The sequence below is a fragment of the Oncorhynchus clarkii genome, chromosome 19 (genome assembly GCF_045791955.1).
Source record: "Oncorhynchus clarkii lewisi isolate Uvic-CL-2024 chromosome 19, UVic_Ocla_1.0, whole genome shotgun sequence".
NCBI lineage: Eukaryota > Metazoa > Chordata > Actinopteri > Salmoniformes > Salmonidae > Oncorhynchus > Oncorhynchus clarkii.
In genome coordinates this window covers 32,680,084-32,695,596 of record NC_092165.1, presented here as the reverse complement: position 1 = coordinate 32,695,596, position 15,513 = coordinate 32,680,084, and the positions used below count along the sequence as shown (strand labels likewise).

Sequence of the window (15,513 nt, the reverse complement as noted above, 5' to 3'; positions counted from 1 at the left end):
CTGTGTCAATTAGGTTAGTATGATGGAGTAACTACAATGTTGTTGATCCATCCTCAGTTTTCTCCTATCACAGCCATTTAACTTTGTAAAGGTTTTAAAGTCACCATTGGCCTCATGGTGAAATCCCTGAGGAGTTTCCTTCCTCTATGGCAACTGAGTTAGGAAGGACGCCTGTATCTTTGTAGTGACTGGGTGTATTGATGCACCATCCAAAGTGTAATTAATAACCACCATGCTCAAAGAGATATTCAATGTCTGCTTTTTATTTTTTTACCCATCTACCAATAGGTGCCCTTTGTTGAGAGGCATTAAAAAACCTCACTTGTCTTTGTGGTTGAATCTATGTTTTAAATTCACTGCTCGACTGAGGGACCTTACAGATAATTGTATGTGTGGGGTACAGAGATGAGTTAGAGATTAAAAAATCATGTTAAACACTATTATTGCACACAGAAGGAGTCCATATAGCTTATGTGACTTGTTAAGCAAATTTTTACACCTGAACTTATTTAGGATTCCCATAACAAAGGGGTTGAATACTTATTGACTCAATACATTCCAGCTCAAAAATAAACATTCCACTTTGACATCATGGGTTATTGTGTGTAGGCCAGTGACAAAACATCTCAATTGAATCCATTTAAAATTCAGGTTGTAACACAACAAAATGTGGGAAAAGTCAAGGGGTGTGAATACTTTCTGACAGTACTGTACATACTAGCTTCTAGAAGTAGGTGAAGACCTGAGGATCGAAACGTGGTCACCAAAGCACATGGCAGCATAGATTGCAGTGAGTCTTTATGCCAATTGTCAGACACTTTAATCCAAAGCAATTTACAGAATTGAATGCAGATGTTTCAGTATATGTGATCCCCGTAGTACTTGTCTGGTACAATATGATCAGTCTTCTACTGTTATGTTTAATTACTTTTGATTTCTTAATCTGCCTTATATTCTAACACGGTACCTGCAATCATCACGTCAACCTCACTTTATTTGACTCCTATTTAATTTCTGGCTAATTTTGAGGCCACCTTATTGTCCTGGCTGCTTGGTTCAGATGACCCTTCTCAGGTTGAACGCAGGTCTCTAGTAGACCCCTCCTCCTCTGATGTCACAGGGAGATGACTGGGAAGTTTGAGGACGTTATTTAAGGAGCCAGCTCTCTCTGGAGGTTCAGATGTGATCCCAGGAATACTACACACTTCCAATGAATAGCACCTTTTTCCTTCCCCCTGCAAGAATTTGCCATATGGAATCTTAGATCTCAAGGAAACCGTATTCTACAAATTGTCTGTAAGGTGTGTGTGTGTGTGGGGTGGGGGGGGGGCTGTAATGAATGTGTTTTCATACTTTCTTTCAGCTTTAATCCCATAGAGACAGAGATGCTCTGTTGTGTTGAACGCATGACTGAACATCGTCCAAGCTGCAGATATCTAACTTGTCTAAATAAGAGTGGCTTACTTTTCTATGAATTGATAACCAAAAACGTAAAACCTGTCTTAGTGCATTGTTAGTTGATGTGCTTTTTTCTTATGCGTTTCGTCTTATCAACTACTAGTAATTGTATATCTCTAATTGTTGAAGAAATTTAAAATGTTTTCCTGGTTGCTTATTACATTGTAGGTGTTTGGGTCATCATGCCAATTTTGTTTGCTGTTCTACACCTGTTAGGTAAGCACTGGTTGGTGCAATTGACACACTGAATGTGCCACATCATCTACCTTGTATGAGTTGTCTAGGAAATGTCTTTTTCGGTTTCTCTCAAAATAACAATGGAATGGAATAATTCAAAAACGGTCATATCTGATCAAAAAGGCATTGTAGAGTTTTGTCATAATGATGAAATTAGTACTGTGCAAAAAATATATATGTCAAAGCTTTATGTGTAATGAACTATAATATGTAACTAAGATTTCATGAATGCATATTCAATGTTATTGAGTGAACTTTGACATTATTGTCAAAGCTTCAATGATCACTTTGTTTAATTCCCACAGGCATTCTGTCTCTGACATGCAGAGCATCTGGATCTGACTCAAGTGGTTAGTGGTTTGAATCTCATAAACACATTGTTTTTTTTCCCTCTGTCAATATTAGGCAGATGAGATACTGTAGGTGTGATACTACTAGTATTCTGGGAATTAACAATGTGTTCATTAATGTCTCTCATCTTAATTTGATCCAATGTAGTCCCACAGAGAGACAGTTGAGAACTGCACAGCTCAGCAAGATAGTCAAATATTTAAAAATGTGAGAGTTTATTGATGAACAGTAGCTGCTGTATGTGGAGAAAAATATATATTTGATGGTGTTGTATCAGTGGATTTATTTAGTTTGTTAACCAGTCAGTTTTACTTGGAAGACTTTTTGTTTTATTTGGCAGACTCCCAAACCAAATATGATACTTATTTCATTAAGGCAGAAGTGTCAGGATGTTATTGTTGAGAGCCACTGCTCGAGCCTTGTGGCCTTTGGCTCAGAGACATGTTCAACGGAAAGCCCAGTCTCTGTTTGATTTGGAAGAAATTCCTCAAAAGCAAACGGTAATGTTTATGATTTTTCTTCAAAATGTAATTAACGTAGAGGTGTGACTGAGGGTATTTTGTCTTCAGAGTTCTTTATTATAGCCTGCAGGCTTTGGTATCGAGTTGTGGCTCCGAGGAAGGGAAAGCCATACCAAACTAATAGGTATAGGCTACCTGGCAGAAAACACACAGAGCGCAGGCAGTATTCTCCATTCATTCTCTCGCTCTATCTCTCTCTTTCTGTCTTTCTGTCTCAGTTACCACCCCCATCACCTGTACGACCCGTGGGGCAGACCTGACGGAGGAGAAGCAGTTGGTCCTCTGTCCGCCTAACTGCACCCTCTGGAGGGTGTCTGTGTTTGGTTCTCGGGTGTACGCCGCCGTGTCCAGCGTGTGTGGCGCAGCCGTGCACCAGTAAGGCTGGAGGAGATCAATAGCAGGGCTAAGAATAAGAGGCTTTGTGTAGGCCAGGAGAGGGATAATGTTTGGCTAATGCACATGCTATAAAGTTTCACCTCAATCACCTTCTTTTCTTTCTCAACGAGTATTGATGTACAGAGAGAGTCAGTATAGCTTCTACAGCATCTGCATTCTTCATCTATCTTTCCTTCCCTCAAAGTTTGCAGTGACCGGCCGCTTACTACTCATTTACATTTTTCACTGTATTTGACCACTTTTCTCAGGGGGGTGATAAGGTCCTCGGGGGGACCAGTGAAGGTCCACAAACTGCAAGGCAGACAGAACTACCTCGGCTCCTACTCCCATGGAGTCCAATCTCAGGCCCTGTCCAGGTGGACCGCATCATTCACTGTGGCCCGTAGGTGGCGCCAAATACCAAACATGTTTAATATTGTACATTCCACAGGGGAAAATGTGACTCGAAGGCTGAGTAGGCATGAAGAATGACTCGAATGGTATTTAATCATATTCAATGTTGATGTTTTTGAACGATTTGCAATGAAGTGATTTTTCCTTAATGACACGTTTTGATAAAACATCTGACTCTTTGTTGTCAGAATCTGTTCATGTGCCCCAGGAGGTGTCCTCCCAGATAGCCACAACTGTCCTCCCTGCACCAGGACCAGGTACAATTCTAACATGTAGATTAAACTGCACATGGTCACCACTACATGGGATACGCATTATATTTTATGGACACATCCTCTCTTGGTCCTCATACCTGACTAGAAGTTGAATTTCAGTGCTGACTACGTATCCAAAAGTACAATTGCTTGATATCTTCATTACTAAATGGTTCTGTTTTCAGACCCTCCAGAGCTACCATGACGTATTCCACAGAGATACCCGTCTTCCTTATTTACATTACAGATACGGGTATTTTTATTGAAACTCTTAACATGTACGAGCACCACATGCCGTAACCAGAGCCTGTCTGTCTTGCAGTGAAGAAAACATTAAAGAAGCCGGTGAAGAAAATAACTACAGGAGGAAATAGAGGTATGTTTGTGTCATGTTGTGCTTTGCTTTGATTGTGTCGAACATTTTTATTTTGCTTCCAGAATGCCCATGTCTTGCTCTCTCCTTCCAGACTGCCAGATGGAGATAGCCCTGCTGCTGGATAGCAGCAACAACATTGGGCAGCGTCGCTTCAACCTTCAGAAGAACTTCATCAGCAAGTTAGCGGTGATGCTAAAGATTGGACCGAATGGACCACATGTTGGTGTGGTGCAAGCTAGGTGAGTCAGTTCATTTGGTGTTCAATTAGCAATTATTTTTTTATAATTTAGCCACTAACTTCCATAGCAAAACAGTACAGTATTGTATGAAGCTAACACAGCGCTCTTGTCCTTCCAGTGACACACCTCGGACAGAATTTCTCCTGACTAACTATACTCAACCCAAAGATGTGGTGTTTGCCATCAAAGAGGTAGCATACCTGGGAGGCAACACTAACACAGGTTCTTACTGATTTGTATTGCTGGTATACACATAGTACCACATGATGGATTTGCATGCCAAATGTAGTGGGGATTCCCAACAAAGCTAATCTGAGACCATGCTGTCTGTTTGGTCCCCACAGGTAAGGCCATCATGCACACCGTGGAGTCCTTCTTCCAGACGGGGGTGAGGAGAGGTCACCCCAGGGTCATAGTGGTGTTTATAGATGGCTGGCCCTCAGACGAACTGGAAGATGCGGCAGTGCTGGCCAGAGAGTCTGGTATCAACGTGTTCCTGGTGCCAGTGGCCAAGCCTGCCCTGGAGGAGCTAGGCATGGTCAGAGACAAGGACTACATGAAGAAGGTGAGCAGGGAGCCAAGAGACACGTGACTCTGTGGTACTCTGTCTTATTGGCTGCATCCTGTTCTACTTTAGTGGTTTGAAAGATATATGATGTTCTGGCCCTACCCATAGTCGTTAGCATATTTTGCTGGGCACCACATACTTTCATGCAAAGATCAATTCACCGGCCTATATCACAGTGATGTCATCACTTACAGTATCCAGCCATATCTGTTGTGTTCTAATCTACATGATGATATGTCACTGACTGACTGTGTTTGTGTGTGCCATGCCAGGCAGTGTGCAAGGACAACGGCTACTTCACATACGCCATACCCAGTTGGTTCGGCACCACCAAGCATGTGAAGCCCCTGGCCCAGAAGTTGTGCTCAGTGGACCAGCTCCTCTGCTCCAAGACCTGCTACAACTCGGTCAACCTGGGCTTCCTCATTGACGGCTCCAGCAGCGTCGGGGAGGGGAACTTCCGCCTGATCTTGGACTTCATTACCTCCGTGGCCCGTAGCTTCGACATCTCAGACATAGGGTCACGTGTTGGGGCAGTCCAGTTCACCTATGACCAGCGGATGGAGTTTAACATGTACGACTACCCAGTGAAAGATGATGCCCTCAGGGCCTTGCAGGGGATCCCCTACATGAGTGGGGGCACGGCCACGGGAGACGCCGTTGCCTACGCTACCCAGAACCTGTTCCTGGCCCGCAAGGCTGGCCCTGGGAGGAACTTCCTCATAGTGGTCACTGACGGACAGTCCTACGATGACGTCAGAGGGCCGGCCCTGGCCGCCCAGAAGGAAGGTGTGTGGATTCCTTTTTGGCAAAAGTATTGCCATGTGTCGGGCTAGCATGTAGAACAAGATCAAAATATGTTTGTATGACGTAAAAAAACAGCTGAGCTGAAATGTTTTGTCACATTGAGTGCTATTAGTCGAGAAATAGGTTTTAGCGACAATGACCGCAGCTATAACATCATCACACTGAACTATCAGATTTCTTAGATGATGCTCTTCCTATTCCAATCACTTCGAATTACAGCACTCGTTTGATCTCATCTCTCCCCCCTCTTCTACAGGGATCACCATCTACTCTGTGGGGGTGGCCTGGGCTCCAATGGATGACCTGCAAACTATGGCGTCAGAGCCCAAGGATAGCCACACATTCTTCACCAGGGAGTTCACTGGCCTGCAGCAGTTTCAGCAGCCCCTTGTAAGGGGCATCTGCAGGGACTTCACTGAGGCCAACTAGGGAGAGGTAGCAGAGAGAAGCTGTTTGGGCTCGCTGAAAACCCCAGCAAGGCAGGAAACATCTAGATGGCACTTTATTTTACAGTACAGAAATTACCAGGTATTTACTGAGAAATAAAATTGTTACTACATAGTAATAACCTATAAATTACTTGATTGTTTCTTTGGGATTCATTCAATCAAGTGCCACTCGGCGGTTGTAAATTGTGTTGAATTCTTCAAAGTAGCTATCAGTTTTACCAAATTACTTTCTATTAAATACCAGTGCAAACACAAACAATACCGTAAAAAAATAGTGCTAGTCACTGTTCAACACAACCAGCGTACAGCAGAAGCTAACAAGGCAATAGCATTGTAGGTTCACGAGTTCTCAGAAAACTCAAAGATCATCAAGTTGGATATTACCTTACTCAACTAGTCTGATATCATTATTCTCAATAATAGACCATATTCATTCATAGGTTCTCAAGATGTGACTAGTTTGGAATATTGCACTATTCATGTTTTATCCAATGTGTATCTATAGTGAAATACGTTAAGGTAGTTTGTATTTCTTGAACAATCCAAAAAGCACAAACATGTTGCCTATAGACCAAGGTATTCCTTAGCTTTCACCCTCAACTATACAGTTATCACTTCTCTGCTTGATATGGCTTGTAGTCGTATGTATGTTAGTTAAAAGGGATGATATTTAGGGAATAAAAGTACCATTAATTATTTCCTAGGCCACAACTGCTGATGCTAAGCTTCTATGTTACCTACAACAGAACGCTTTCCCAAAGCCAGTTTCCCTTGTATACTGTACCATACTTATAGTACATTTGCATGTTGACCTGTACTTTATAAATTACATTTTTTTATGATTCTGGTTGATTCTATATTTATTACTTTTCTTTTTTCTTTCAATAAAGAAGTGTTTGTTTTACAATTTTTCAATAGATGTGTTTATCATGCAGACTGCATGCATTAAACACAACAGACTATGTACAGGTACACCATTTAATATTTATTATAGACATTTTATATACATTACTTTTGAACTGTTGAATATGGTACAATCTTTAAAATCTGCTGATTCATAGTTTGTAAATCAAAAACCTTACAAAACATCAACATTCGCAAACTGATCAGAACCTTTTTTTGGAAGTCTAGAAAAAAAGACGATTGTATTAATCATGCATGACAGAAACAAAACAAGTCTTAGCTACACCGTACGTTTGAAAACAGTTCTGCAAGATAAAAGGAAAATAGTACAACCAAACAAAACATTGAGTCGTGATTAATCTTACATTTGCTATTCCAATCCCTTAATAAAGAAACAGTTACACTCCATGCTTGCTTCAAAGCAGTGATTTTAACAGAATAAGGCAAACGTATACCTCAGACTGACATCAGATATGAACCTATATGTTTCACTTGTTTTCTATTTACTGTTCCAGTTTCACTTGAGAGCCCAATCTTAGAGATCCTTGGGCCATGTCTGTAGTTGAACGGATAAGACTAACAGAAAGTGAAATAAATAGTATTAAGATGTCTAATAACCTGTGATAAATAAACTCAAATACAGTATGGTGTACAAAAATATCACATAGTGATAGGATGCTGCAGTTTATTTAAAAAGAGCTCTCAGGAAGCCATTAAAATGGGCTTCTTTTAGTCCTAGTCTTTACTGCCGTGACCTGACGGTGTCAAAGCAATGTAAGAGATAGCATCCTAGGGTTAGGAAGGGCGAGATCAACGAGTTTTCTGTGACGGGGAAAATAAGTCAGATCAGGGTTGTAGGGGAGAGCATGAGCTGTGATGAAGGGTTCAAACCAGGAATAAATATTCCTTTTTTTTTTAACAAACTATTTTTTCAGTGCTGTTATGACAGACTATATTTATATAAAAAGGATTATAAAAACTATATTTTTTTTTACACAAAAATGTCATGTAACCTATGCTAAAGTGAAGTTGATTGACATTTCAATTCATATTATTTTTCTCTCGCTACATGGTTGTTGAGGGGACGCCTGTGACTTGTGTTTAGCGTGAACTGAATCCACGCCGCAGGGTCTCCCGGTCGGCCCACCAGGGGCTGTGGCCAAGTCTCGTTAAATACCCTTTTCACACTAGCGAGATAAACCGAGCCAAGCTGAGCTGTACTGGCCTGGTCACAAATCCACCATAGTCACTGGAAACGTGGTGAAAAGAACAATGTGAAAAGATCATATCTAAGCCAATTCAGTATGGTCGGGGTCAGCCCAGTTGTGTGAATCAGATTAAAAGACGTGACCCAGTCCCGACCTCTCGCTCTCTCTCGACCCACTATCTGACGCATACGACAGCCACTCCGTCCATGGTCACTGAAGTATACCTACAGGACAGATCTTAGCTCAGCTCAAACCTAGTCAAAAGGCTACATACACTGGCTTGTTTAACTCCAGCTTTTAACTTACAGTAAATTACAGTTAAATGTCTTTTGTGTTCGAAAACAGACAACTGATTGGTCGCTCCTCCACTCACCATGCCTGGCATAAGTCCCCTTGGCACCTGGTTTCTGTCAAGTGTAGAGTTCAATAGGGATGGAGGGAGGCAGCGTCAATGTAGTGTCATAAAATGCTACTCTTGTTACACAAGGCAGTGAAGCAGTCTATTCTTTCTTTGTGTCTACACGCTCAGCTCAGTCTGGCAGAGCAGAGCTTGTCTACTACACAAATACTTTGGCCAGGGCGTCGGCCCCCGCACTTGCTATGTATGCCTTAGACGGGTGGAAGGCAACGTCATAGATGGACTCGTCCGACTTCATGCGGTGGGCAGTGATCTCCTGCACACAGGTCTTACTGTCCAGGTTCCACAGGCGGATTGAACAGTCGTGGCCTACGGAGGAGGAACAAGGAAAGGAAGGTAGGATCAGCAATGTTCTCTCTGGATATCAGCACGACCTGAATTTTACATGAGTGTGTTGTCATAGGATACAAATGTGTAGAAGAATATTGATACTAGTCTTAGAATCAGAGACCAGTAAGCTGGTGACCATCGAATGCTGCCTTTTAAACATTCCCCACAGCTACGTTGCTTGTACTTACTTCCTGACAGCAGGTAGATCCCGTTGGGGTCCACAGCCAGGCTGGTGACAGCATCCAGGTGGGCCACCATCGCATGGATCACTTTACCTACACAACAGGACAGACATACACAGGTCAGTACAGAGATATGGCAGACAGACAGATTACAGAACATGTACAAAACAGTCCCAACTCTCTATATATGACTGGTCTTAGTCATTCTCCCATCTAGGCTCTGATTCACTGAGCTAGTCAGTCAGTCATTCAGTCAGTCAGTCAGTCAGAGTAGCTAGCTGAACACTGTGTACTCCCCTGTTCACGTACCTGATTTATTGTCAAAGAACTTGATGTCCCTGTCCTCATGGGCCGTGATGGTGACAGGCAGGGTGGGGTGACTCACTACCTTGTTGATGTGGTTGGCTCCAGGCAGAGCTGAAAACACACAGGTGAGAGAATGGGTCACAACACAGTCACTGTTAATACAACACCCGAAATGAGGACAGACCATTAAAACTGTGTACAAAGTTAGTAGTCTAGGATATATGAGATATCTATATAAAGAGAAAAAAGCAACCATATTATTAGCAGTTAAAATTATTCAGAGAGTCTTATTTATAATGTTACCCAGTATTTACTTCATTTTCACATAACATGTTTCTGTATACCCAAACTTCCCATAACATGTTTCTGTATACCCAAACTCCCCATAACATGTTTCTGTATACCCAAACTCCCCATAACATGTTTCTGTATACCCAAACTCCCCATAACATGTTTCTGTATACCCAAACTCCCCATAACATGTTTCTGTATACCCAAACTCCCCATAGAAAATGTAATTCAGTAAGTCCTCCTGCTAAATGATGAAAAGCTCCGCTCTAGGGTTGTTGTAGTCCTCCTGCTAAATGATGAAAGGCACTGGTCTAGGGTTGTTGTAGTCCTCCTGCTAAATGATGAAAGGCTTTGGTCTAGGGTTGTTGTAGTCCTGCTGCTAAATGATGAAAGGCTCTGGTCTAGGGTCGTTGTAGTTCTCCTGCTATATGATGAAAGGCTCTGGTCTAGGGTTGTTATAGTCCTGCTGCTAAATGATGAAAGGCTCTGGTCTAGGGTTGTTGTAGTCCTGCTGCTAAATGATGAAAGGCTCTGGTCTAGGGTCGTTGTAGTCCTGCTGCTAAATGATGAAAGGCTCTGGTCTAGGGTTGTTGTAGTCCTGCTGCTAAATGATGAAAGGCTCTGGCCTAGGGTCGTTGTAGTCCTGCTGCTAAATGATGAAAGGCTCTGGTCTAGGGTTGTTGTAGTCCTGCTGCTAAATGATGAAAGTCTCTGGTCCAGGGTTGTTGTAGTTCTCCTGCTATATGATGAAAGGCTCTGGTCTAGGGTTGTTGTAGTCCTGCTGCTAAATGATGAAAGTCTCTGGTCTAGGGTTGTTGTAGTCCTGCTGCTAAATGATAGGTGCAATAGACTTACTGTTCTCCCCCTGACCGGCGAACACCACGGCAGCCTGGGACGTCTCCAGGTCATAGATCACAGCGTTGCCCGTGTTGAAGGACGCCACCATGTGGGCGGGGTCACAGCCATTGAAGTCCACCGCCGTGGGGATGCCGTGTTCTGTCACACACACACACGCACGCACACGCACCAGTTGAAGAGCCTTTTTGCACCGCCACTGTCCGACCTTGGCCACTTGTCACAGGGCCGCAGTCAAGTGCCATTGTCATGTTATGTCCGTGTGAAAAACGAGCTCCCCACACTACTGGGGAAGTTAAAGTGCGTAGCATTTGGATTGTATGGCTGTCAAATCTATTCTTACCAAATTGATCTCTCTTAGATGAAGGGAGCAGATGAAAGACATCTGATATAAAATTCACTTGTCATTTACAATGACTTTTTACTCCAACTTTGTGCAAACGCCTCGATCAAACCTACAGCGTCATCTAGATAGGTGTGCAACGAAAGTTCATCATTCACCTTCTGCTCCCATTTCTGTCAAGCCATCTACGCACACAGTTTGACGCACACGTTTGATCAATCCAACGTACGAGCCATACAGAACGCACTGCCTCTGCAACGCTAAAGGCAAGCGCAGAGTTCCATTGGAAATTAATGTACTTCTGGTGTACCAAAATGCAATGACGCTGTCAGCATGATCAAGGCGTAAGAGAAATGGACATCAGTAAGTTATTGGGCCTTAATAATGTAATGCTGCTCTAAGCCTACGTCTATGTCCTGTGTTCTAAGCCTACGTCTATGTCCTGTGTTCTAAGCCTACGTCTATGTCCTGTGTTCTAAGCCTACGTCTATGTCCTGTGTTCTAAGCCTACGTCTATGTCCTGTGTTCTAAGCCTACGTCTATGTCCTGTGTTCTAAGCCTACTTCTATGTCCTCACCTTTCTCTGCGTTGTAAGTGCTGATGCATGGGTTCTTCTCCTGGGGGTTCCACAGCTTGACGGTTCCGTCTGCGGAGCAGGACAGCAGGCGGTTCTTGATGCCACTGTAAGCCAGCCCCCACACAGCGTCAGTGTGGCCCAGCCATGTTCCAGCCAGGACGCTGGGGTCTAAGGCGTTGGAGGAGGGGACATGGTCAGTGATACCCATACAATAAGAGAGGAAAAACAGCTCTTTGATTACTCAAGGGTGCGATTGGAATAAAATGAAGGGATAGAAAATAGTCGACTCATCAATTCAAATAATATGATGGCCGAATTAAAGTATTCCTGACTTCTGTTACTGTGGTCAATGTCTGAAGGCACAGAGGCTAGATAGATACATTGGCCACGCTAAAGAGGGGCTGAGGATGTGTCAACCTTACCGTAGGTGTCATAAGGGTCCACGTTGGAGCTGGGGATGTTCCACCACTGTATTGTGTGATCAATCCCTCCACTGTAACACTGCTCTCCACTGGAGGTCATAGCCAGGGACAGCACAGGCCCACTGAGGAGAGGAAAGGCGTATCAGAAAGGTGACATTTCATAACAATTGCTTACACCGTGAGAGAAAGCCATATACAAAACAGTTTTTCCTGACTGATTGAAAATGGTTTTATTATTACTATAAACAATGAGCACAGTTCCTTCTGGTTATTAGATACTTACACATGGGCTCTGAATGTGTAAATGGGCTCCACATCGAAATAGGCACTTCTAAAGAAGAAACAAAGTTCTTTAGAAAAAGTTTCTCGGACCGATTTTATTTAATGAGACATTCCATAATGACAAGATATCCAACAGTGTGTGTACTTTTTGGCAGGTACGGTCTTCTGTAGGTTCCACAGTTTGAGTGTGTGGTCCTCAGACACGGTGACCAGGACAGGCTCTACAGGATGGAAGGCCAGAGCCCTGACCCCGTCAAAGTGGCTGCGCAGGGTGTACTTGGGATTCCACGTCTTCCTGAACGTGTCCTTATTGGCTGGCAGCTAAAAATAGACACCGGACAGGGGAGGAAAAGAGAACAGCAGCTTTAAACAACTGTGGAGTGAAAAATAGAGACAGGTTGGTGGTGAGTTAGCTAGGGGGGGCTAACAGCACTGGAGGATGTAACGCACTAGGACTACTTGAGCACGGCAAGCCCCTCCACTTACTAATGAAGCCCCTAATGAACACATGTCATTCTGACCAACTGTCAAAGCTAGAGAACCTTCCGCTCTCTCAACGCTTTGTGTGCATGCATGAGGTGGTTGAGGCGGAGGAGAGAGGTTCAGGGAGGGTTCAGGAGGAGAGAGAGGCAGGGAGGGGTACAGGAGGAGAGAGAGGCAGGGTTCAGGATGAGAGGGGTAGGGGTAGGGAGGGGTACAGGCGGAGAGCGGTTCAGGGAGGTGTACAGGAGGAGAGCGGTTCAGGGAGGTGTCAGGAGGAGAGAGGTTCAGGGAGGTGTCAGGAGGAGAGAGAGAGGCAAGGAGGGGTATAGGAGGAGAGAGGGGTACAGGAGGAGAGAGGCAGGGAGGGTTCAGGAGGAGAGAGGTTCAGGGAGGGTTCAAGAGGAGAGAGAGGCAGGGAGGGGTTCAGGAGGAGATAGGCAGGGAGGGGTACAGGAGGAGAGGTTCAGGAGGAGAGAGGTTCAGGGAGGGTTCAGGAGGAGAGAGAGGCAGGGAGGGGTACAGGAGGAGAGAGGGGTAGGGAGGGGTACAGGAGGAGAGAGGGGTACAGGAGGAGAGAGGTTCAGGGAGGGTTCAGGAGGAGAGAGGTTCAGGGAGGGTTCAGGAGGAGAGAGAGGCAGGGAGGGGTACAGGAGGAGAGAGAGGCAGGGAGGGGTACAGGAGGAGAGAGAGGCAGGGAGGGGTACAGGAGGAGAGAGAGGCAGGTAGGGGTACAGGAGGAGAGAGAGGCAGGGAGGGTTCCAGGAGGAGAGAGAGGCAGGGAGGGTTCCAGGAGGAGAGAGAGGCAGGGAGGGTTCCAGGAGGAGAGAGAGGCAGGGAGGGTTCCAGGAGGAGAGAGAGGCAGGGAGGGTTCCAGGAGGAGAGAGAGGCAGGGAGGGTTCAGGAGGAGTGAGAGGCAGGGAGGGTTCAGGAGGAGAGAGAGGCAGGGAGGGTTCAGGAGGAGAGAGAGGCAGGGAGGGTTCAGGAGGAGAGAGAGGCGGGGAGGGTTCAGGAGGAGAGAGAGAGAGGCAGGGAGGGTCAGGAGGAGAGCGGTTCAGGGAGGTGTACAGGAGGAGAGAGAGAGGCATGGAGGGGTCAGGAGGAGAGAGAGAGGCAAGGAAGGGTATAGGAGGAGAGAGGGGTACAGGAGGAGAGAGGGGTACAGGAGGAGAGAGAGAGGCAGGGAGGGGTACAGGAGGAGAGAGAGAGGCAGGGAGGGGTACAGGAGGAGAGAGAGAGGCAGGGAGGAGTACAGGATGAGAGAGAGAGGCAGGGAAGAGTACAGGATGAGAGAGGGGCAGGGAGGGGTTCAGGAGGAGAGAGAGGCAGAGAGGGTTCAGGAGGAGAGAGAGGCAGAGAGGGTTCAGGAGGAGAGAGAGGCAGGGAGGGTTCAGGAGGAGAGAGAGGCAGGGAGGGAGGGGTATAGGAGGAGAGAGATGGGTACAGGAGGAGAGAGGCAGGGAGGGTTCAGGAGGAGAGGTTCAGAGAGGGTTCAGGAGGAGAGAGAGGCAGGGAGGGGTACAGGAGGAGAGGGGTAGGGAGGGGTACAGGAGGAGAGCGGTTCAGGGAGGTGTCAGGAGGAGAGAGAGGGGCAAGGAGGGGTATAGGAGGAGAGAGGGGTACAGGAGGAGAGAGGCAGGGAGGGTTCAGGAGGAGAGAGGTTCAGGGAGGGTTCAGGAGGAGAGAGAGGCAGGGAGGGGTACAGGAGGAGAGGGGTAGGGAGGGGTACAGGAGGAGAGAGGGGTACAGGAGGAGATAAGGGTTCAGGAGGAGATAGGCAGGGAGGGGTACAGGAGGAGAGGTTCAGGAGGAGAGAGGTTCAGGGAGGGTTCAGGAGGAGAGGGGCAGGGAGGGGTACAGGAGGAGAGAGGGGCAGGGAGGGGTACAGGAGGAGAGAGGGGTACGGGAGGAGAGAGAGGGGCAGGGAGGGGTACAGGAGGAGAGAGGGGTACAGGAGGAGATAAGGGTTCAGGAGGAGAGAGGGGTACAGGAGGAGAGAGGGGTACAGGAGGAGAGAGGTTCAGGGAGGGTTCAGGAGGAGAGAGGTTCAGGAGGAGAGAGAGGCAGGGAGGGGTACAGGAGGAGAGAGAGGCAGGGAGGGGTACAGGAGGAGAGAGAGGCAGGGAGGGTTCCAGGAGGAGAGAGAGGCAGGGAGGGTTCCAGGAGGAGAGAGAGGCAGGGAGGGTTCCAGGAGGAGAGAGAGACAGGGAGGGTTCAGGAGGAGAGAGAGACAGGGAGGGTTCAGGAGGAGAGAGAGGCAGGGAGGGGTACAGGAGGAGAGAGAGAGGCAGGAAGGGGTACAGGAGGAGAGAGAGAGGCAGGGAGGGGTACAGGAGGAGAGAGAGAGGCAGGGAGGGGTACAGGAGGAGAGAGAGAGGCAGGGAGGGGTACAGGAGGAGAGAGAGAGGCAGGGAGGGGTACAGGAGGAGAGAAAGAGGCAGGGAGGTGTACAGGAGGAGAGAGAGGCAGGGAGGGGTACAGGAGGAGAGAGAGAGGCAGGGAGGGGTACAGGAGGAGAGAGAGAGGCAGGGAGGGGTACAGGAGGAGAGAGAGAGGCAGGGAGGGGTACAGGAGGAGAGAAAGAGGCAGGGAGGTGTACAGGAGGAGAGAGAGGCAGGGAGGGGTACAGGAGGAGAGAGAGAGGCAGGAAGGGGTACAGGATGAGAGAGGCAGGGAGGAGTACAGGATGAGAGAGAGAGGCAGGGAGGAGTACAGGATGAGAGAGAGAGGCAGGGAGGAGTACAGGATGAGAGAGAGAGGCAGGGAGGAGTACAGGATGAGAGAGAGAGGCAGGGAGGAGTACAGGATGAGAGAGGGGTACAGGAGGAGAGGAGGGTTCAGGGAGGGGTTGGTGCTGTTCAGGGGGT

General features: G+C 46.5%; 2 protein-coding genes across 3 annotated transcripts in view; one reads left to right on the top strand and one right to left on the bottom strand.

Moving 5' to 3' along the window:
- Positions 1-1,178: 1,178 nt before the first annotated feature.
- On the top strand, positions 1,179-6,891 carry LOC139375057 (coagulation factor C homolog, cochlin (Limulus polyphemus)). Its single transcript, XM_071116455.1, has 12 exons — positions 1,179-1,301; positions 1,627-1,674; positions 2,001-2,045; positions 2,786-2,942; positions 3,212-3,345; positions 3,545-3,613; positions 3,933-3,986; positions 4,078-4,225; positions 4,344-4,447; positions 4,570-4,790; positions 5,066-5,582; positions 5,857-6,891. Exons 2-12 carry the CDS (start codon positions 1,641-1,643, stop codon positions 6,027-6,029), a joined length of 1,656 nt encoding a protein of 551 aa, XP_070972556.1. The 5' UTR covers positions 1,179-1,301; positions 1,627-1,640; the 3' UTR covers positions 6,030-6,891.
- Positions 6,892-7,013: 122 nt separating this feature from the next.
- Positions 7,014-15,513, bottom strand: part of LOC139375056 (striatin, calmodulin binding protein 3) — a 29,189-nt gene continuing 20,689 nt past the window's right edge. Inside the window, exons 9-17 of one of the 2 annotated variants that reach the window (XR_011627748.1) lie at positions 12,312-12,487; positions 12,168-12,215; positions 11,885-12,006; positions 11,463-11,630; positions 10,543-10,683; positions 9,400-9,507; positions 9,097-9,183; positions 8,534-8,887; positions 7,014-8,384 (exon numbers count right to left, since the gene is read on the bottom strand). Coding sequence is in view for 1 of the 2 variants with exons in the window: in XM_071116454.1 (XP_070972555.1) it covers positions 8,718-8,887; positions 9,097-9,183; positions 9,400-9,507; positions 10,543-10,683; positions 11,463-11,630; positions 11,885-12,006; positions 12,168-12,215; positions 12,312-12,487 (1,020 nt within the window). In the remaining variant the exon portion in view is untranslated. Of the gene's footprint in view, positions 8,888-9,096; positions 9,184-9,399; positions 9,508-10,542; positions 10,684-11,462; positions 11,631-11,884; positions 12,007-12,167; positions 12,216-12,311; positions 12,488-15,513 lie in introns of both variants that reach the window. The other variant, XM_071116454.1, reaches the window with a different exon arrangement.

Coding starts and splice junctions, on each gene's coding strand:
- LOC139375057 (XM_071116455.1), top strand. CDS start 1,641: ATGCCAATTTTGTTTGCTGTTCTACACCTGTTAG. Junction 2,046..2,785: donor ATCTGGATCTGACTCAAGTG/GTTAGTGGTTTG, acceptor TTTCTGTCTCAG/TTACCACCCCCATCACCTGT. Junction 4,226..4,343: donor GTTGGTGTGGTGCAAGCTAG/GTGAGTCAGTTC, acceptor TTGTCCTTCCAG/TGACACACCTCGGACAGAAT.